The sequence below is a fragment of the Macrotis lagotis genome, chromosome X, assembly GCF_037893015.1.
Source record: "Macrotis lagotis isolate mMagLag1 chromosome X, bilby.v1.9.chrom.fasta, whole genome shotgun sequence".
NCBI classification, from domain to species: Eukaryota; Metazoa; Chordata; class Mammalia; order Peramelemorphia; family Peramelidae; genus Macrotis; species Macrotis lagotis.
The window spans coordinates 106194761-106213706 of NC_133666.1; the positions used below are offsets into that span (position 1 = coordinate 106194761).

Genomic DNA, 18946 nt, shown 5'->3' on the forward strand with positions numbered 1-18946 from the left:
ATTAGAAATGTCAGCTTCAGCAATAAGAAAAGAAAAAGAAATTGAAGGAATTAGAATTAGGAAGGAGACAAAATTCTTACTCTTTGCAAAGGACATAATGGTATACCTAGAGAATCCCCCAAAATCATCTAAAAAACTACTAGAAATAATTAGCAACTTTAACAAAGTTGCAGGATATAAAATAAACACTCATAAATCCCCAACATTTCTATATATGACTAGCAAGATGCAGCAGAAAAAGCTAGAAAGAGAATTCCCATTCAAAGTAACTCTAGACAATATAAAATACCCAGGAGTCTACCTGCCCAGGCAGACTCAGAAACTTTTTGAAAACACTTAAAAACACTTCTCACAGCTCTCAGCTCTTCTCCAAGCTCCCTGCAAGGATCCGCTGCTCTGGTCAGTCGCATTCCTGAGCCAAGATGGTGAAGGTCGGAGTCAATGGATTTGGCCGCATTGGGCGTCTGGTGACCAGGGCTGCACTCATCTCTGGCACAGTAGATGTTGTGGCCATCAATGACCCCTTCATTGACCTCAACTACATGGTTTATATGTTTCAATATGATTCCACCCATGGCAAGTTCAAGGGCACTGTCAAAGCTGAGAATGGAAAGCTGGTGATCAATGGAAAAGCTATTACCATCTTCCAGGAGCAGGATCCCACCAATATTAAATGGGGAGATGCTGGAGCTGAGTATGTTGTAGAGACCACTGGTGTCTTTACCACCATGGAGAAGGCTGGGGCTCACTTGAAGGGTGGAGCCAAACGGGTCATTATCTCTGCCCCTTCTGCTGATGCCCCAATGTTCCTGATGGGAGTGAACCATGAGAAATATGATAATTCCCTTAAGATTGTCAGTAATGCCTCCTGCACCACCAACTACTTGGGCCCCTTGGCCAAAGTTATTCATGACAACTTTGGCATTGTGGAAGGACTCATGACCACAGTGCATGCTATTACTGCTACCCAGAAGACTGTGGATGGTCCCTCTGGCAAGCTGTGGCGTGATGGGCGTGGTGCTGCCTAAAACATCATCCCTGCTTCCACTGGAGCTGCTAATGCTGTAGGCAAGGTCATCCCTGAGCTGAATGGAAAGCTCAAAGGCATGGCTTTCCGTGTTCCCACTCCCAATGTATCTGCTGTGGATCTGACCTGCCGCCTGGAGAAACCTGCCAAATATGATGACATCAAGAAAGTGGTGAAGCAAGCATCAGAGGGACCTTTGAAGGGCATCCTGGGCTACACAGAGGACCAGTTTGTATCCTGTGACTTTAACAGTGACACCCACTCTTCTACCTTTGATGCAGGCGCTGGTATTGCCCTCTGTCAAGCTTATTTCATGGTATGACAACGAGTATGGTTATAGCAACCGTGTAGTTGACCTCATGGTCTTCATGGCCTCCAAAGAATAAAATGGGAAGTCATGAATGAATCTTCATCCCCAGCCAAAAGAAAAAAAAGTTACATCACTGGGGAGCCCACATCCCTAACATGAGTTCCTCTACCAGGGATCCTGTGCCCCATTCACATCCTTGTCCCAAAGCACCCCTGTAGTGGGGGGGGGGGGGAGTCTAGAGTCCTTTATTGTGTACCATCAATAAAGTCACCATATTCAGTGAAAAAACAAAACAAAACACTTCTCACACAGATAAAATCAGATTTAAATAACTGGGCAAATATTAACTGTTCATGGATAGGCCAAGCTAATATAATAAAAATGACAATTCTACCAAAATTAAATTACTTGTTTACTGCCTTACCAATCAAAATTCCAATAAATTACTTTAATGAGTTAGAAAAAAATTTTAAGTAAATTTATATGGAGAAACAAAAAGTTAAGAATTTCCAGTGATTTAATGGAAAAAAAGTGCAAAAGAAGATGGTTTAGCTCTTCCAGATCTAAAATTATATTATAAAGCAGCAGTCATCAAAACTGTCTGGTATTAGCTAAGAAACAGAGTAATGGATCAGTGGAATAGACTAGGTGCAATAGCAGGAAATTATTATAGTAATCTGCTGTCTGATAAACCCAAAGAATCCAGCTACTGGGATACAAACTCTCTCGTTGTTAAAAATTGGAAGTTAGTAACAAGATAAGATCAAAATGGATACCGTATTTAGACATAAAAAACAATATTATAAGCAAACTAGAAGATCAAGGAGTATTTACCTATCAGATCTATGGAAAGGGAAGCATTTATGACCAAGGAAAAGATGGAAAATATCATTAAAAACAAACTAGATAATTTTGATTACATTAAATTAAAAAGCTTTTGCACAGACAAAACCACTGTAACAAGATTAAAAGAAATGTAAATTGGGAAACAATTTTTACAACTAGTATTTCTGACAAAGGACTCATTTCTAAAATATAGAGAGAAGTGAGTCAAATTTTAAAAAAACCAGCCATTCCTCAATTGACAAATGGTCAAAGGATATGCAAAGGCAATTTACTGATGAGGAAATCAAAGCGATCCATAGCCATGAAAAATTGCTCTAAATCACTAATTAGAGAAATGCAAATTAAAACATCTCTGAGGTACCACCTCACACCTCTCAGAGTGCCCTATAGGACTAGAAAGGACAATGATCAATGTTTGAAAGGATGTGGAAAATCTGGGACACTAATACATTGCTGGTGGGGCTGTGAACTCATCCAATCTTTCTGGAGAGCAGCAATTTGGAATTACGCCCAAAGGTCAATAAAAATGTGCATGCCCTTTGATCCAGCAATACCACTACTGGGTCTATACCCTGAAGAGATTATGAAAAAGGGTAAAAATATCACTTGTTCAAAAATATTCATAGCAGCCCTGTTTGTGATGGCAAAGAATTGGAAATTAAGTGAATGTCCTTCAATTAGGGAATGGCTTAACAAACTGTGGTGTGTGTGTGTGTGTGTGTGTATGGATGTGATGGAATACTATTGTTCTATTAGAAACCAGGAGGGATGGGACTTCAAGGAAGCCCAGAAGGATTTGCATGAACTGATGCCGAGTGAGATGAGCAGAACCAGAACAACACTGTATACCAGCAGCATGGGGGTTAATGATCAACCTTAATGGACTTGCTCATTCCATCAATGCAATCATCAGGCACAATTTTGGGGTATCTGTGATGGAGGATACCATCTATATCCTGAGAAAGAATGTGGAGTTTGAACAAAGACTAAAGACTATTAACCTTCAATTTAGGGGGGAAAAACCCATTATCTCGTTATTTTATTATATAATTTTGCTGTTTCTCATACTTCATGTTTCTTCCTTAAGGATATGATTTCTCTTTCATCACATTCAACTTAGATCAGTGTATACCATGGAAACAATGTAAAGACTAATAGGCTTCCTTCTGTGGGGAGTCGGGGGAGGGAAGCAAGATTAAGGGAAAAATTATAAAATTCAAAATAAATAAAATCTTTCTTAAAAAATAATATAATTGTTGTTTGTGTGTTGTCCTTCATTCTTGAAAAAGATCAAGGTAGTGATGTCATGACAAGCACATGAATTGGATTTGAGTGAGGGTGTACTGTGCTAAGTCACCAGCCTCACTTTCTCCTCCATTTGAGTCCAATGACCATATATAAATCAAGATGACTACAGATGGCCCTGGATGTGAGGCATTCAGTGTTAAGTGACTTCCCAAGGTCACACAGCTAGAAGTGGCAAGTGTCTGAGGCTGGATTCAATCCACCCACCTTCTCCTTCTCCTGACTTCAAGGACAATGCTCTATCCACCTAATTGACCTTAACAAGACTTGCACTGCAGTCTGAAAAAGGTCACTGTTTACATCCCTACATGAGAAGATCATACTTGTAAACTCTATTAGGATAATTAAGAGAATACTTAGGCAGAGGGTGTGGGTTGTAAGTTGATTCAGATGTGATGATATTAAAAAAAATCAGGAATGAAAAAAAGGAATGGAAAAGAAAGGGAGAGGCAGAATAGTGTAAATTTATCACATGACATGGCACAAAGAACCTATTATAGAAGAGGGAGGGAAGGGAGGAGATGAGCATTGATTTGGGTGTAATTCCAAATCTCTCTCCATAATCTCAAGGGATTTGGCATACCCTCTCATTTGAATTTAGAAATCTATCTTACCCTTCAGGGAAACAGAAGGGGAAAGAATAAAGAAAACAGAAGGGACTGATAAAAGGGAGGGGCAGAAGGGAAGGCAGAAGAATGAGGGGGAAAAGGGAAAGATAAAATGGGGCTGATAGAAGGGAGGGTAGATTGAGAGTGGTAAGAGAAAAAAAGAATAGAGGGACATATAGAATTAAAACATAATTATGAATGTGAATAAAAAACACAGATAAAAGAGTGGATTAAAAAAATCAGAAATCCTACAATATATTGCTTACAAATAACACATCTGAAGCAGAGCCATATGCAAGGAGTAAAGGTAATAGGCTGAAACAGAAGTACAAAAAAGCAAAGGTAGCAATCCTGACCTCAGACAAAGCAAAACAAAAACAGATCTAAATAAAGGGACAAGGATGGAAACTTATATCTTGCTAAAAAGACCATAGGCAATGAAGTAATATCAATAATAAACATATATGCATTAAGTGGCATAGTATCCAAATTCTTGGAGAAGTTAAGTGAGTTACAGGAAGAAATGGATAGCAAAACTATAGAAATAGATAAATCGAACCACAAAATAAAACAAGAAAAATGGGGAGGTAAATAGAATCTTAGAAAAGTTAGATATGATAGACCTCAGGAAAAAACTGAAAGGAGATAGAAAGAAAGGTGCATAGCAAAAACTGAACATATTTTAGAGAATAAGAACCACGCAATCAAATGCAGAAAACCAGAAATATTTATTCCACCATTTTCAGACCATAATGCCAATAAAAATGACATGTAATAAAGGACCATTAAAAGATAGATTAAAAATTAAATGGAAACTAAATATCCTAATCCAAAAGGATGATAACAAATTAGAGAAATAATAATTTCAGCCAAGAGAATGACGAGACAACATACCAAAACTTATGGGATACAACCAAACCAATTCTTAGGAGAACTTTCATTCTCTCTAAATACTTATATTATTTTTAAGGTTTTTTTTTTTGCAAGGCAAATGGGGTTAAGTGGCTTGCCCAAGGCCACACAGCTAGGTAATTATTAAGTGTCTGAGACTGGATTTGAACCCAGGTACTCCTGACTCCAGGGCTGGTGCTTTATCCACTGCGCCACCTAGCCGCCCTCTAAATACTTATATTAATAAAATAGAGAAAGAAAAGAGATGAATGAATTGGGCATGCAATTAAAAAAGTTTAGAAAAAGATCAAATAAAAAATCTCCAATTAAATACCAAATTAGAAATTTTGAAAATCAAAGGAGATTAATAAAATTAAACTATTGAACTACTAAATAAAACTAAAATTTATTTTTTAAAAACTCAATAAAATAAATAAATCTTTGGTTATATTGATTTAAAAAAAAGAAAACCCAATTATCAGCATCACAAATGAAAAGGGTCAATTCAATACCAGTGAAAAGGTAATTAAAGCAATCATAAACCTATTTTATTGCCCAACTATATGTCAATAAATCTGATGATCTAAGTGAAATAGAAGAATAGTTACAAACATAATAATTTCCTAGATTAACAGAAGAGAAAATAAAATACTTAACCTCATTTTACAAAAATAAATTTAACAAGCCATCAATGACAAAAAAAATCTCCAAGGCCAGATGAATTCACAAGGGAATGCTACAAAACATTTAAAGAACAATTAATTCCAATACTATATAAACTATAGGGAAAAGTAAAAAACAAGTCTTACCAAATTACTTTAATGTCACAAATATGATGCTGATACCTAAAACCAGGAAGAGTCAAAACAGTTTATGCAATTTCTTTAAAGAATATTTATGTAAAAATTTTAAATAAAATATTAGCAAAGAGATTACAGAAAATTATCATGAGGATAAGACACTATGACCAGGTGGGATTTATAACACAATCAGCCTAACTGATCATTTCAATAACAAAATTAACAGAAATCATACACTCATCTGAATAGATGCTGAAAAAGTTTTGACAAAATATAGCAGCCATTCCTGTTAAAAAATCCTTAGAGAGCATAGGAATAACTGAAGTTTTCCTTAAAATGACAAACAGTATCAATTTAAAACCATCAGGAAGCATTATATGTAATAAGAGAAAAACTAGGAGTATTCCCAAAAAGATCAGAGGCAAAACAAGGATGCCCATTATCACCACTATTATTCAGTATTGTACAAGAAATATTGGCTTTAGCAATGGAAGAAAAAGAAATTAAAGGAATTAGAATAGGCAATGAAGAAAAAAAGCTATCTCCTTTTATGGGTAGAGAATCAAAAAACAGTACTTGAAAAATGAACAACTTTAGCAAAGTTGAAGAACTTAAAATAAATGCATATAAATCATTAGCATATCTATATATTACAAAGTCCAGCAGCAAGAGATAGGAAGAGACATTCATTTAAAATAACTGTAGATATTATACAAAATTTGGGAGTCTACCTGCCAAGATAAACCCAGGAATTATATGAATACAATTATAAAACACTTTTTATTAAATAAAGTGAGATCTAAACAATTGGAAAAATCTAAATTGGTCAGGCAACCATCACACATAATAAAAATGACAATTCTACCTAAATTAATCTATATTTTCAGTGCCATACCAAACTACCGAAAAATTATTTTACAGAGCAAGGAAAAAATAAGAACAAAATTTATCTAGAAGAACAAAATCAAGGAAATTGATAAAAAAAAAGTAAAAGGAAAGTAGGCTAGTCATTTATCATAAAGTGGCAATCATCAAAATTATTTGGCACTGGTGGATCAGTGAACTAGATTAGGTACTGAAAGTCAAGGATCCTAGGGGCAAGAGCTCACTATTTGGAAAAACTTGCTGGGAAAATTGGAAAATAGCATGGAAGAAATTAGGTATAGATCAACATCTCACACCTGATACCAAGATAAGTTCAAAATGGGTACATGACTTAGAAATAAAGTGTGGCATCATAAGTTAATTAGGATATCAAGCAATAGTTTGCCTGTCAGATCTATGAAAAGGAGAAGAATATGAAAAGCAAAGTTGATGATTTTAATTACATTAAAAAGCTTTTGCACAAACAAAATCAATGCAACAAAGAGTAGAAGGAAAGCAAAAAGCTGGCAAAGAATTTTTATAGGCAGTCACATCAAATTTATATAAATATAAGCTATTCCCCAGCTGAAAAATAGTCAAAGGATATATGAACAGGCAGATTTCAGATGAAGAAATTGAAGCTATCTAGTTATAGGAAAAAATACTCTAAATCTCTATTGATTAGAGAAATGCCTATTAAAATAACTGATGTACCTCCTCACACCTCTCTGATTGGTTAATCTGAGAGAAAAGGAAAATGGAAAATGTTGGAGGGAATGTGGGAAAACGTGGGCCACTAATTGGTGGTATAGTTGTGAACTGATTCAACCATTCTGGAGAGTAATTTGGGACTATGCCCAAGAGTTATAAGACTGTGGATACCCTTTGATCCAATCTGTATCCCAAAGAGATCATAAAAAAGGAAAAAGGACCCATATGAACAAAAATATTTATAGAAGCTTTTTTTGTGTGTGGTGTTATAGAAAGACTGTGGAAAGGCTGAACAAAGTTGTGATATATGAATGTGATGAAATACTATTGTTCTACAAGAAATGATGAACTAGTAGATTTCTGAAAAACCTGGAAACAAGTAGATGAGAATAGTGAGTGAAATTGGGAAAACATTGTATGCGGTAATAGCAGCAACTGTGTGATAATCAACTGATAGACTTAGCAACATATTGATTCAAGACAATTCTAAAAGCCTTGTGATGATAAATGTCTTCCACATTCAGAGAAAGAACTCTGGAGGTTTGAATAATTATCAAAGCGTATATTTTCATTCATTTATTTTTATTTATTTGCTTTCTTCTCATTTTTCCTTTTTGTTCTGATTCTTCTTTCACAACAAGACTAAAATGGAAATGTGTCTATCATGATTGTACAAGTATAACCTCTAGCAGACTGCTTGCTCTCATTGGAGGAAATTTTATAAAAATGAATGTTGAAAACTATCTCTACATATATTTTGAAAAAATAAAATAACTATAAAGACAAAAAATTAAATTAAAAAAATAAAGGTCCTACCATGTATTAATGACTCAGAATATAACTGAACATGTGAGAACTGCTAAGACAACCAAGTGAGAGTGAAGAGAAAAAAAAGAGAAGGTATAGACAATAAAGCCTGGCTTTGGAGTCAGTCAGAACTGGGTTAAAATATTGCTTCAGAAACATACTGCCTAGCTGACTATAGACAACCGACTTAAGCAATTAGGGCTCTCAGGAATTCCTTTTGAACATATATTTCAAAAGAGCTACTCATTTATGAAAATGGAAGCTATTTCTAAAATCAAAGACCAAAAAACCCGAGCACTGTATGATGAACTTAGCTTATATTTTAAAAACTTGTTGAAGTGATGTTATATTTATTTTCATGCTTTTTTCCTTTGGAAATATTCTGCATTGTATAAACAGGTAAAATCATTAAATCTTAGCTATTTATGAATCTCAATTTTTCTGTGATAATTTGTAACTATATAACTGCTAAGCACTATTTAAAATGTTAAGATTTCAGGATAGGCCTATATAATCTTAATATAGGGCCACATACTGACCTAACCAAAACAAAAAAATTCTTAGGCAACCCAGTAAAAGAAAATAAAAAGCCTTATTTCATTTCTGCATACTGATTCATAGTCTAGAAAATGATTGTGTCAGGAAAATAATTCCTATATAAACAAAACTGAAGTAAATAACATTAATAAATCTGAGTTATTTTTGATATTTTGTAGCATAGAGTGAAAGAACTGCAATTATAACAAGTCACTAGGTGATACACTTCATCAAACTTTCTTCCAGTTTAACAATCTTCAAAGTAGTATCATTCTTAATATTAATAACATTCTTTTTTTTTTTTAAGGTTTTTGCAAGGCAAATGGGGTTAAGTGGCTTGCCCAAGGCCACACAGCTAGGTAATTATTAAGTGTCCGAGACCGGACTTGAATCCAAGTACTCCTGACTCCAGGGCTGGTGCTTTATCCATTACGCCACCTAGCCGCCCCCTTGATATTAATAACATTCTTAACAATAATAATAATTTACAAAAAAGCAAAGAGTTGTATAAAATACAAGTGTTTTGAACTGCTTAGTTTTTCATTAAAATACATTCATAACTGAATAGAGTGGAGTTTAGAGAGATGAATGTTATTGTCTCACTTATAATGCTGGGCATAAAGCTTCATAAACTTGTTTTTATTAAATATTTAACAATTTTCATATTTGCTAAATAATTTTATATTCACAACTATCCTGTAAGGTAAATACAGTGCAAAGGGTATTGGACTGGGAGAATTCAGAAGAATTATCCTGACATTATTACTATACTTAGCCAACAAGGGGCAATTTCTGTGCCTTCTGTGGATGTACTTTCTTATTTGCAAATGAGGGAATGAGATTAGATGAATTCTATGGTGCTTATGCTTTAACTTGCTCCACAGGAAACTGAGGATCAGAGATTGGGTAAATTAGCATTTAATGATTAGCAAGTGAAAGAACCAGAGCCAGAACTTAAGTTTTATTACTGAACCTCCTTGCCTTAAAGTGCTATTACATGGATGGCACAAGATACTGTAAATGAAAGAGGCTGAGTATAACAAGTATCATATATCATAAAAGTATTTGGTCTATGACTTCTTCAGTAATAGAATGAGTGATACTAAGACACCATGTCTTTTGATTTTTCACAACATAATACTTCTTTAATGTAAAATATGAGTTATGTCATTTGAAAGAAAGTAAAGAACAAGGAGCATAAAATAGTGTTATAATTATTATTCTTTATTAATAAGAATCTTACATAATTTTTATAAATGACTTGTGATTAGTCACATTATTTTTTGCAAGGCAATGGGGTTAAGTGTCTTTCCCAGAATCACACAGCTACTAAGTATCTGACTCCTAGGCTGTTGCTCTAACCACTGTACCACCCAGCTGTCCACCCCTCCCCCATAATTCTTTAAGATTAAAAAGTGCTTTATTTATATCAACTCAACACAGAATGTATTTTTACCCCTATGATACAGACAAGGAAGCTAAGGCCCCAAGAGTTTAATTGATTTGTAAGTATTATGAGACCTGAATTTTGTTGACTCCTAAATTCATACCCAGTGTTTTTCCTACAGCATTCTATTTCTACAATAAAGGAAAAATATGAGATTACATGGCTTCAATGTAAATTATCTTCTTGAGATTAATTAATATTTATTGAAGCACTATACCCTGAGATCAATTTCTTTCACATAAGAGATTAAAATATTCCATTAATCCTGAATATTGTTCATGCTCATTATTTCTGATTGTGTAGCTTTCTAAAGAATAATACTGAAATTACCCAGCATTCAATCTGAAGAGATAGTCTGATGAAAAAACTAGAGTTGGAAACAGTTTTTACAGATGAAAAAAACAGACTCAAAGAAAGCAAGAGCTTTGATTATGGTTATATAATATTATGATTATCAACAGAGATAAAGTAACCTAGAAACCTTTAAGCCCAGATCAGAATTTTCCACTATTGTCTTATATAATTCCATAGATCTTTGTTCAAGACCTCCAAATTGGTTAGGTTTTCATACTTGCAGATTTGGTTTTGGTATAGCTTCTAAGATTATCTTGCTCTTCATCTTCTGATTCATTTAAATCAAGGTCAAAATCTAATTCATCACTGCTCTGTTCTTCAAATTTTCTGTTTCTTCTCCTGCAATTAGATATTTCATTACTTTCAACATCTGCTGTCTTCTCTAGCTTGTTACTGATCCTGATGGAAAAGGGGGAAAAAAATTCAATTAGCTAAAGGCTTTTGTTATTTTCTTGCTCAGTAAAGGTAGAGGGAGCCTAATCTACAAAATTCTGCTTTTTGGGGTTTTTTTTTTCTTCCTGATAGGCAGCAATTTCAATGGAACAAATATGAAAAAGAATCCTTGAACATTAAGTTATGAGCCCAACCAATAATAATAATAATGTTGCTGGTCATATGCCAAGTTAGTTCATTACATTCATTATAGAAAAACTGCTTAACATAAACAAAACCAAAACCATAAACAACTGTTACAATTATTCTAAGTTAATCTATTTTAAGTTTCTGTTTTATCCACTCTCAACCTAAATCTTGTTTTGATGACAGGAAAATCTTAAGAGGTTTTCTATATACATTGCCTAATCTCACAACAAACATTTTTAAAATTCTCTTGGGATGGGGCAGAAATATGGATTCCCAATGGGGAAAAAAAGGGGGTTTCTAATTAAAATAAAATAAAAATAGCCTAGATTAAAAAGAATTTCTATTTTTAAAGGCCTAAGAAGGTCTTCTATCACCTAGATGAATAAGATGTATTCATTGATTGGCTATTTATTCCATTTTTGCAAGAGAATTTGGGTCTATAAATTTCCTAAGGAGAAGTAGATTTGACCAGAAGTTAAGGAGGAAAGGATAGTTGGGGCAGAAATATGAATGAAGGGTACCTGAGTTTGATGGTTTGAAGTATTAAGCGGCAATAGCAGGGCTTGTAAAGAACAATAAAATGGAATAAAATTGACTCACCCTCTCAGTGGTTCCACACTAAGTAACAAATTATATCATAAGGCTTTTAGGTTAGTCTGTATCCCCAGGGGCAACATTACAGGAATATTACAAGAACAACAGCCAATGCATTCCAAACAATGCCATGTAGTTTTTAATTTACTATTACAAAGCAAAAATACAACATATCTAATTCGTAACTAAGCAGGGCTTACATTACCCGGAGAAATATGAATTATATATACAGAGTCCAATAACCACAGCCAGAGAGAAATGAAGCTTGACTTAAATAAAACTGTGCTAAAAACTAAAAAGTTAACTTCTTTGAGTTGATTAACATAAAAAAGATTGTTGAAATTGACATAAGGGAAGAACTACTGAAAATTTTAAAATAAAAATTAGAGCTCTTATAATGTTTCCACAGATTGATATTGGCCCATTGTATAATTATATTGAAATATAAACATTAATTAGTTACCAGAATGCTTCAGGGAAAGAAAAATCATGCATATCAAATACTGCAAAAGAGAAATAAACTTTCATGGACATACTTACGGAATAACAATTTCTTCTTTCTTTCCACATTTAGCACAAACTTCAAGTTCACAAGCACATGATCTACAAATCATGTGATAAGAATCCTTCACTGTCTTTTGTAAACATTTAACACTAGAGAAGAGAAAAAAGATAATGAAACTATTTTAATTTAGCTGTTTGAATTTCCTCTTTTCAAACATTTATTCTTTTCTTTCTTTTCCCAATAAAAAGTTTCACAAATGTAAAAATTAAAAAGAAAATCTATTTTTTACCAACCTCATTCAAAAAATGTTTAGGAAGCATGTGGAAGGGAAACTAGTATATGAGATAATATACACTAAAATATTAATACTAATTAATAATAAAATTAGAATATAGTATAAAAATAGAGAGTGCCAACGAAAGACAAATTATTTTTGTCTACATTTCAGAGAAGGTTTCACAGAGGCTGTACCTAAATGAGACCTTAAAGAAGGGGTTGAAGTCCAGACTTAGGTGATAATGTGAACAGAGTCAAGAAAATATGAAAAGACAACCTGGATGAGGATAATGACAAGTAGTCTTGTTCAGATGAACAGAAGCTCTATGAAAGGGACTAGGTTCACTTAAGGCAAGCTGGAAAAGTGGATTGGAATCTATCTTTAATTTTAATAGACAATGTAATCAAAACTATCCATTTTGACAATGAGAAACCATAGAGAGAGACAAAGTAAGTAGTATAATAGACAGAAACCTGGCTAGCTTCAGAATCAGAAAGACCTGTCATTGAAACAGACGGGCTTGTGTGACCTCAGAACAAATCATCTCGTAATTCAATAAGACTAAGTCTCAGAAAACTTCCTTTGAACTACATTGGTAGAGGGACTTCTCTCCTTATATCAATGAAGAAATAGGTCCAAGAGTAAAAACAAAGGAGGTGGAGGAGGAGGAATAATCTTTGAAGGCTTTTAAGTATAGGAGTAAAGTGACAACGCTATCCATTAAGAACATTACTAGCAATGACAGATAAAAACAGACTGAAGTAGAAAGAGCCTAAAAGTGGTGAGATTACTAAGAATCAAAGCTGAGGATCATCTAAAGAGCAAAGATGAAGTACCTGGTAGGAAGGAATGAGCAGAATATTCAAGAAATATATGCCTGCTTTAAAAAAGTGGGTTTATCATGTAATAATAAGTATGAGGAACAAGACAAGCAACTACCTGTTTACTCCACTAGTTTCCATGAAATATCAAGAGAATGAAAGTAGGCACCCATCTAGGACAGTTGTGAAATGATGGGTCAACATGGATAAGAATCACTATAAGGACAAGCAAGAATGGGTTCTAATTTGCATTATTAGAGAGCTATTTAGAATGAAGTAACTTCAGATCTACTGGAATATCCAAGTAATAACATTAAGGTCTATGTGATGCTTTACAAATGGTCTCTTTTGAATTTCATTACAATCCTCTGAAGTAGGTATTATTTTTTCTATTTTCACTGAAGACCAAGTTGAATTGATTTGTCCACTGTCACAAAAGGTTGATAAGAAGCAGAATCAAGATTTAATCTTCAAATTTTTTAATCCAAATTTAACACTCTTTTCAATAAACCATATTATTGCTAATGGGAGTTATGTATGAGTAATTTCTCCATTATTAGAAATGTCTATCAAACAAGTCTTAATTTATGATCTAAGACATAATGTCCTTTGGATTTTTAATCATAGTTAAAGAAATATTCAATTTCAAGATATATTTTTAAAAACAGAAAAATAACAAACATTTCTTCTTAAAAATAAACTAAGAAAATTGTACAGTGTTTGTTTTATTTTAATTTCTTTGGAAATGGCCATTTTTTTTGTTCAAAAGACTAGGAGGTAACCTTTAGAGAAGAATTCCAGAAATATTTAAACAGTAATAATTTCGTTTGGAAGTATAGATTTTTGTACACTGTTAAAACAAAATCACAACTTTTTACTCACAGTATATTCACACTTCAAACCTTTATTTCAAAGAATAACCATTTCAAAATAAGTACAAAATATTTCTCTAAAACTCTGACAACCAATATGATGTCTGATCAGCAAGTGGCTATATCTACATTGGGGACAGTTAATGTTAGGATGGTTTAATTACCTCAGATTATAAGTGAATACACAATAAAGGGAACCCCATCATTTGAAAAGTATATCTTAGGCAAGTATGGCACAAAGAATTACAGAGTCAGAATCTTATCTTGGAACATGCAGAGCAAAACTACCAATTCGGGAATTAATGTGACCATAATACTTAATTCCCTCAGGAAAAGACACGTGGAGCAAAAGCAAGCTAAGACCTGTGTGTTCTCTCGGACACACCTTTGTCCTGAAATACTCTTCCAAAATGTGTTCAGTTCATGAAAATTACATTAACTGCTCTGGTGGTTGTGGGAGGGAAGACAAAAGTGACCTACAAACAGAAAAATTTCTGAGTTTTTTGTTACTTTAAAAAATTTTTTTTTATCATCCTCATAAATTGAGTTTGTCAGTCTCTTTCATATATGTTTATGTTCGAGGTAAATAGGATGTCAGTTAGACCAGTGCTGAATCTGATGGTCAATACAGGAGCTGGTGAAGGCAGATGGAGGTATACTTCTAGTTGTTCTTCAACTGTTTGAATCCAAGTTTTCTCCAAATCTTCTCTAAGGCCACTCTTCCCATGAACAAGGTGATAGTAAAATTACGTTTGTACCAGTCTCTGTTATAGTATAAATGCTCCTGAAAATTTTTACTTAGAATTCCTTGTAAAAATCAGCCAATTCCTCTGCATTTAACGTTATTTTTTTACCTGTTTCATCTTTCAATCCCAGACCTCTAGCTTTTAATCTTAAGTGAATAAATTCTTTTTCCTTACTAAACATCTGATTCTGGTTTGCCCAATATTGTTGGGTCCATTCTTGTGTTTCTTAATTTCCTAAGCTGCTGTTCCAAAGGAGATTCGTTTTCAGGGATGTAAAATTTGATTGGTCGAAGGTTCGAATATCTATCTGGCGGTCCAATCCAATCATCGCAAGATTTTCTGGGTGGGCACAATCGTGACACCCGGCTCTGCGTGCAGTCCCCCGCTCTAGTCCTCCCTGTGGCCCAGGCGGGCAGCCGTGCAGGGCGGAGCCGGGCAGGGTGGCCGCAGGACCTCCGCCGCCATTTGTGCCCCCTCCCCTCCCCCCGGGCTGCACCGCTTTACGACAGCCTCGTAAAATGGCGGCGGCAGCGGCGGAGGAGCCAGAGAGGGAGCCGGAGCCGGAGCCGGAGAGGGTTGCCGGCGCCGGAGCCGGAGAGGGAGCCGGAGCCGGAGCCGGAGAGGGAGCCGGAGCCGGAGCCGGAGAGGGAGCCGGAGCCGGAGCCGGAGCCGGAGCCGGAGCCGGAGCCGGAGCCGGAGCCGGAGAGGGAGCCGGAGAGGGAGCCGGAGCCAGAGGGTCGCGGCACGGCCCTGTTCTCGACTGGGGAGGAGCGGGCGCAGGAGGCGGGGCGGAAATAGCCACAATTTAAACCTCTTGCTGGTCTAATACTGAATCATTTGTCTTTAAGTATTTTGTGTAGTCATCACAAAAACCAAGATTTTTTTGCATCCATATTCTATCTCTAAGAAAAAAAAATTCCTAAAAAAGCATAAATGATCAATCTTTGACCAAATTCTGTAGGCAACTATTAAAGTAAACACTAGAAGAACATAGTCATTTCTAGCATCATAAACAAGTGTCATTATTAGTGAAGGCAGAGATGATTATACATTTACTACCAAAAAGAATAAAAGTGTATACATATATATATATATATATAAAAAATATAATTTCATAATGAAGAAAAGTCATCCAAGTTAATTAGTGATTATAACGTTCATCAAATGATCAAGACAATGATCAAAAAGACTAATCTTAATTTTATAGCACTAGAATACACACACACAAACCCCAAACAAAAAATTAACCTCTAAATTAAAAATAACTATTGAATGCCTACAATGTAAAGAACACTATGTTAGATGTCAGAGAAATAGATAAGTACAGCTTAATAGGGAATGAGATAGCTAAAATACCCAGTATCAAAATAAAACATTGGGTGAGAGAGAAGTTAGTTCATTATCAATCAGGAAGCCATGAAAAGTTACTTGGAACAAGTAGCATTTGAGCTAGATTTTAAAAGATGCGTAGAAAATTTAATAAGAGAAAGGAAGGAATGGAGGGCACTGTGGATAGCATGTAATGGCATGAAGTTGCAACTTTGTGTATGCCAAAAGAATAAGGAGTTGTCTAATTTGTGGAGAAATATACAGTAGAATGAACCTCCAAAGGAAAAACCTGATGAACTCTGAGCAGATCAAAGTCTATTTTTTTCACTTTCTTCTTCCTGCTATTTTTTGTAATTATGTTTTGCATGACATCACCTGTATTATAGGTATCATATGCTTGCCGCCTTCTTATTGCATGAGGGAGAGGCTGAAGGGAGGGGAAAAAATTTGAAACTCAAAATTTAAAATTTAACATCAACACGAAAGAAAAGAAAGAAAGAAAGAAGGAAGGAAGGAAGGAGAGAGAGAGAGAAAGAAAGAAAAAGAAAATATAGTAGGAAATACATAGATAGGAAGAAGTTGTGGAAGGTCTTTGAATGACAGGCACTGAATTTAAAATTTACTCAGTAGATAACAGGGAGTCAGTAAAGATTTCAAGAAAGACAAGTGATATGACAAAAATGATGTGAAGAAAGATTATTATTATACTGATGTAAAGACTTAATTGGAGAAGAGAGAGAATTCTCATGGAACTAAACTACCCCAAACAAAACTACCCTAATAACCCTGGCACAAGGAAACTAGCTATTGAATGATCTAGGGTTATGGTGGTGGGGCTAGACTGGACGTAGAGTAAGATTTGAAAGATGAGAAATGAGATCAAATGGATAAGACCACACTACTATGCATCTCCATTCCAGAAAAAAAATTGAGATTTCTTCTTAAAAATAAACTAGGAAAATAAAAAGAAGGGGCCTTTGAGAGAACAATCAGTCTCAGCTGAAGTAGGATTCTTTTAAAGGAATCCCTCACCTGGCAGATCTGGAACCTTCACTCATTGAAAGGACTGTCTGTAACAGACATCTAATACATAAGGGAACATGTCCTTATGTCCCTGTGTGCTCTTTATAACAAATTGGCATAATCATGCCAGGTCCTCAATAATTGAGTATAATTTAGAATTTGGAACAATTGAAATTCTATCTCTAAAATCCTTAACAAGTGATAAATATTTAGTCTCCTATTGGTCCATTTTATTAACTGCTTTAGCAGAGAGATCCATTCTTCAGCTAGAATTTTTGTTCATTCTAAACATGGCTAAAGTTAAAATAGAAAATTTTATTGCAAACTACTTATCGGACAAGTAAAGTTCTAAGATGCATTTGTTTAATTAATTCTTGAGCTTTTAATAACAACTCAATGAGGCAACTAAAAAAAATAAAATAATATAAACCAGGAAAATTGTACAGCTTGTGCCTTATTTAATTCAAACATCTTGCTTTTTTTCACCATCTCTTCACCAAAGGAACCTTAGACTCTGTTCCAGGACCTTTCTGGACTCTAATATATGAACTTTGATTTTATATTGCCTGCAACCAGAAATGATATGGAAGTCTGGTTCCAGGCAATATTTACATACCATGCCTTCCTGTATGCTACACACCTCCCATTGCTAGCTCCTCATTACATTATGTCGTCCCTCATTAGAATGAAAGCTCTTTGAGGGCTAAGACTTTCTTGTTCAATTGTTTTTTTGTATCTCTGAGACATTTAGGTGGCATAGTGATATAACCTTGCTGAGTCTAGATTCAAGAATCTGTACAAGATGCATGGCTCAGGGAAAATCAATCCTTTTTTTGCCCCAGTTTCCCCATCTATAAAATTGAAAACCACTGTTGTATTTTTGCCAAGAAAATCCCAAATAGGGCCACAAGGAGTTAGCTAATGAAAACATTTGTATTTTCATTATCTGGCTCATAGAATGGATTTTAATAAGATAACTCCCTCTGTCTTTGTGCTTCTGTGTCTCTGTCTTTATCTGCCAATGCCAAACAAGCCTTTATTCCCTGTTTGCTATTTTCATATTATTTTCCCATATCTATTAGAGCAGTGACAAAGCATGGAAATCAATAGCAAATACAATTACAACAATGGCAGTTCTACAGAGCCATACTTGTCCCAAGTAATCTATCATGAACTGACCAACTGGCAGGACTTTAAAATTCAGAAAGTATTTAGGGGAATACTTTCTAATTCTCCAAACATAATCCAAAGAAATTTATTGTCACTCCTTCCAGAACTCCAATTATCTATTTCAAAAGAGGTTTAAAATTTGCAGTTCCTTTTTTAGTAGGAGGCTTAATTACAATAATTCCTAAAATATGTAAACTACTGAATGACCAAATATTTCAAAGCTATTTTTGGAAAAAAGATTAACATAAACTCTGAATACAAGCCCCTGTGATTAAAACCAAACTATCAAATAAACTCATCAACCTGGTATGTGGTGACACAACATTCTTTCTTGTCAATAATTAACCTTTAAGAGCCTCTCATGTATTATAAGAAACAGGAATTTGAAAACACAATAAGAATGCTTAGCTATTTGTGCTGTACAATTCAACAACAAATATAGATATAAATTCAAATTCAAATATGCTTACTGTTCAAGTAAGAATTATCTGTACAAACTATGTATATATATATGTATATC

At 34.6% G+C, this 18946-nt stretch overlaps 1 protein-coding gene and 1 pseudogene across 5 annotated transcripts in view; one reads left to right on the forward strand and one right to left on the reverse strand.

The window, feature by feature from the left end:
* Positions 1–361: 361 nt before the first annotated feature.
* On the forward strand, positions 362–1554 carry LOC141499819 (glyceraldehyde-3-phosphate dehydrogenase pseudogene; annotated as a pseudogene).
* An 8836-nt stretch (positions 1555–10390) lies between these two features.
* The window catches only part of CXH9orf85 (chromosome X C9orf85 homolog), a 93826-nt gene continuing 85270 nt past the window's right edge, over positions 10391–18946 (reverse strand). Inside the window, exons 3-5 of one of the 5 annotated variants that reach the window (XM_074202875.1) lie at positions 12224–12337; positions 11611–11651; positions 10759–10846 (exon numbers count right to left, since the gene is read on the reverse strand). In XM_074202875.1, coding sequence (XP_074058976.1) covers positions 11633–11651; positions 12224–12337 — 133 coding nt within the window. In that variant the 3' untranslated portion in view covers positions 10759–10846; positions 11611–11632. Of the gene's footprint in view, positions 10907–11610; positions 11652–12223; positions 12338–18946 lie in introns of those variants that run through there. The other 4 variants (XM_074202874.1, XM_074202873.1, XM_074202872.1 and 1 more) reach the window with 4 other exon arrangements.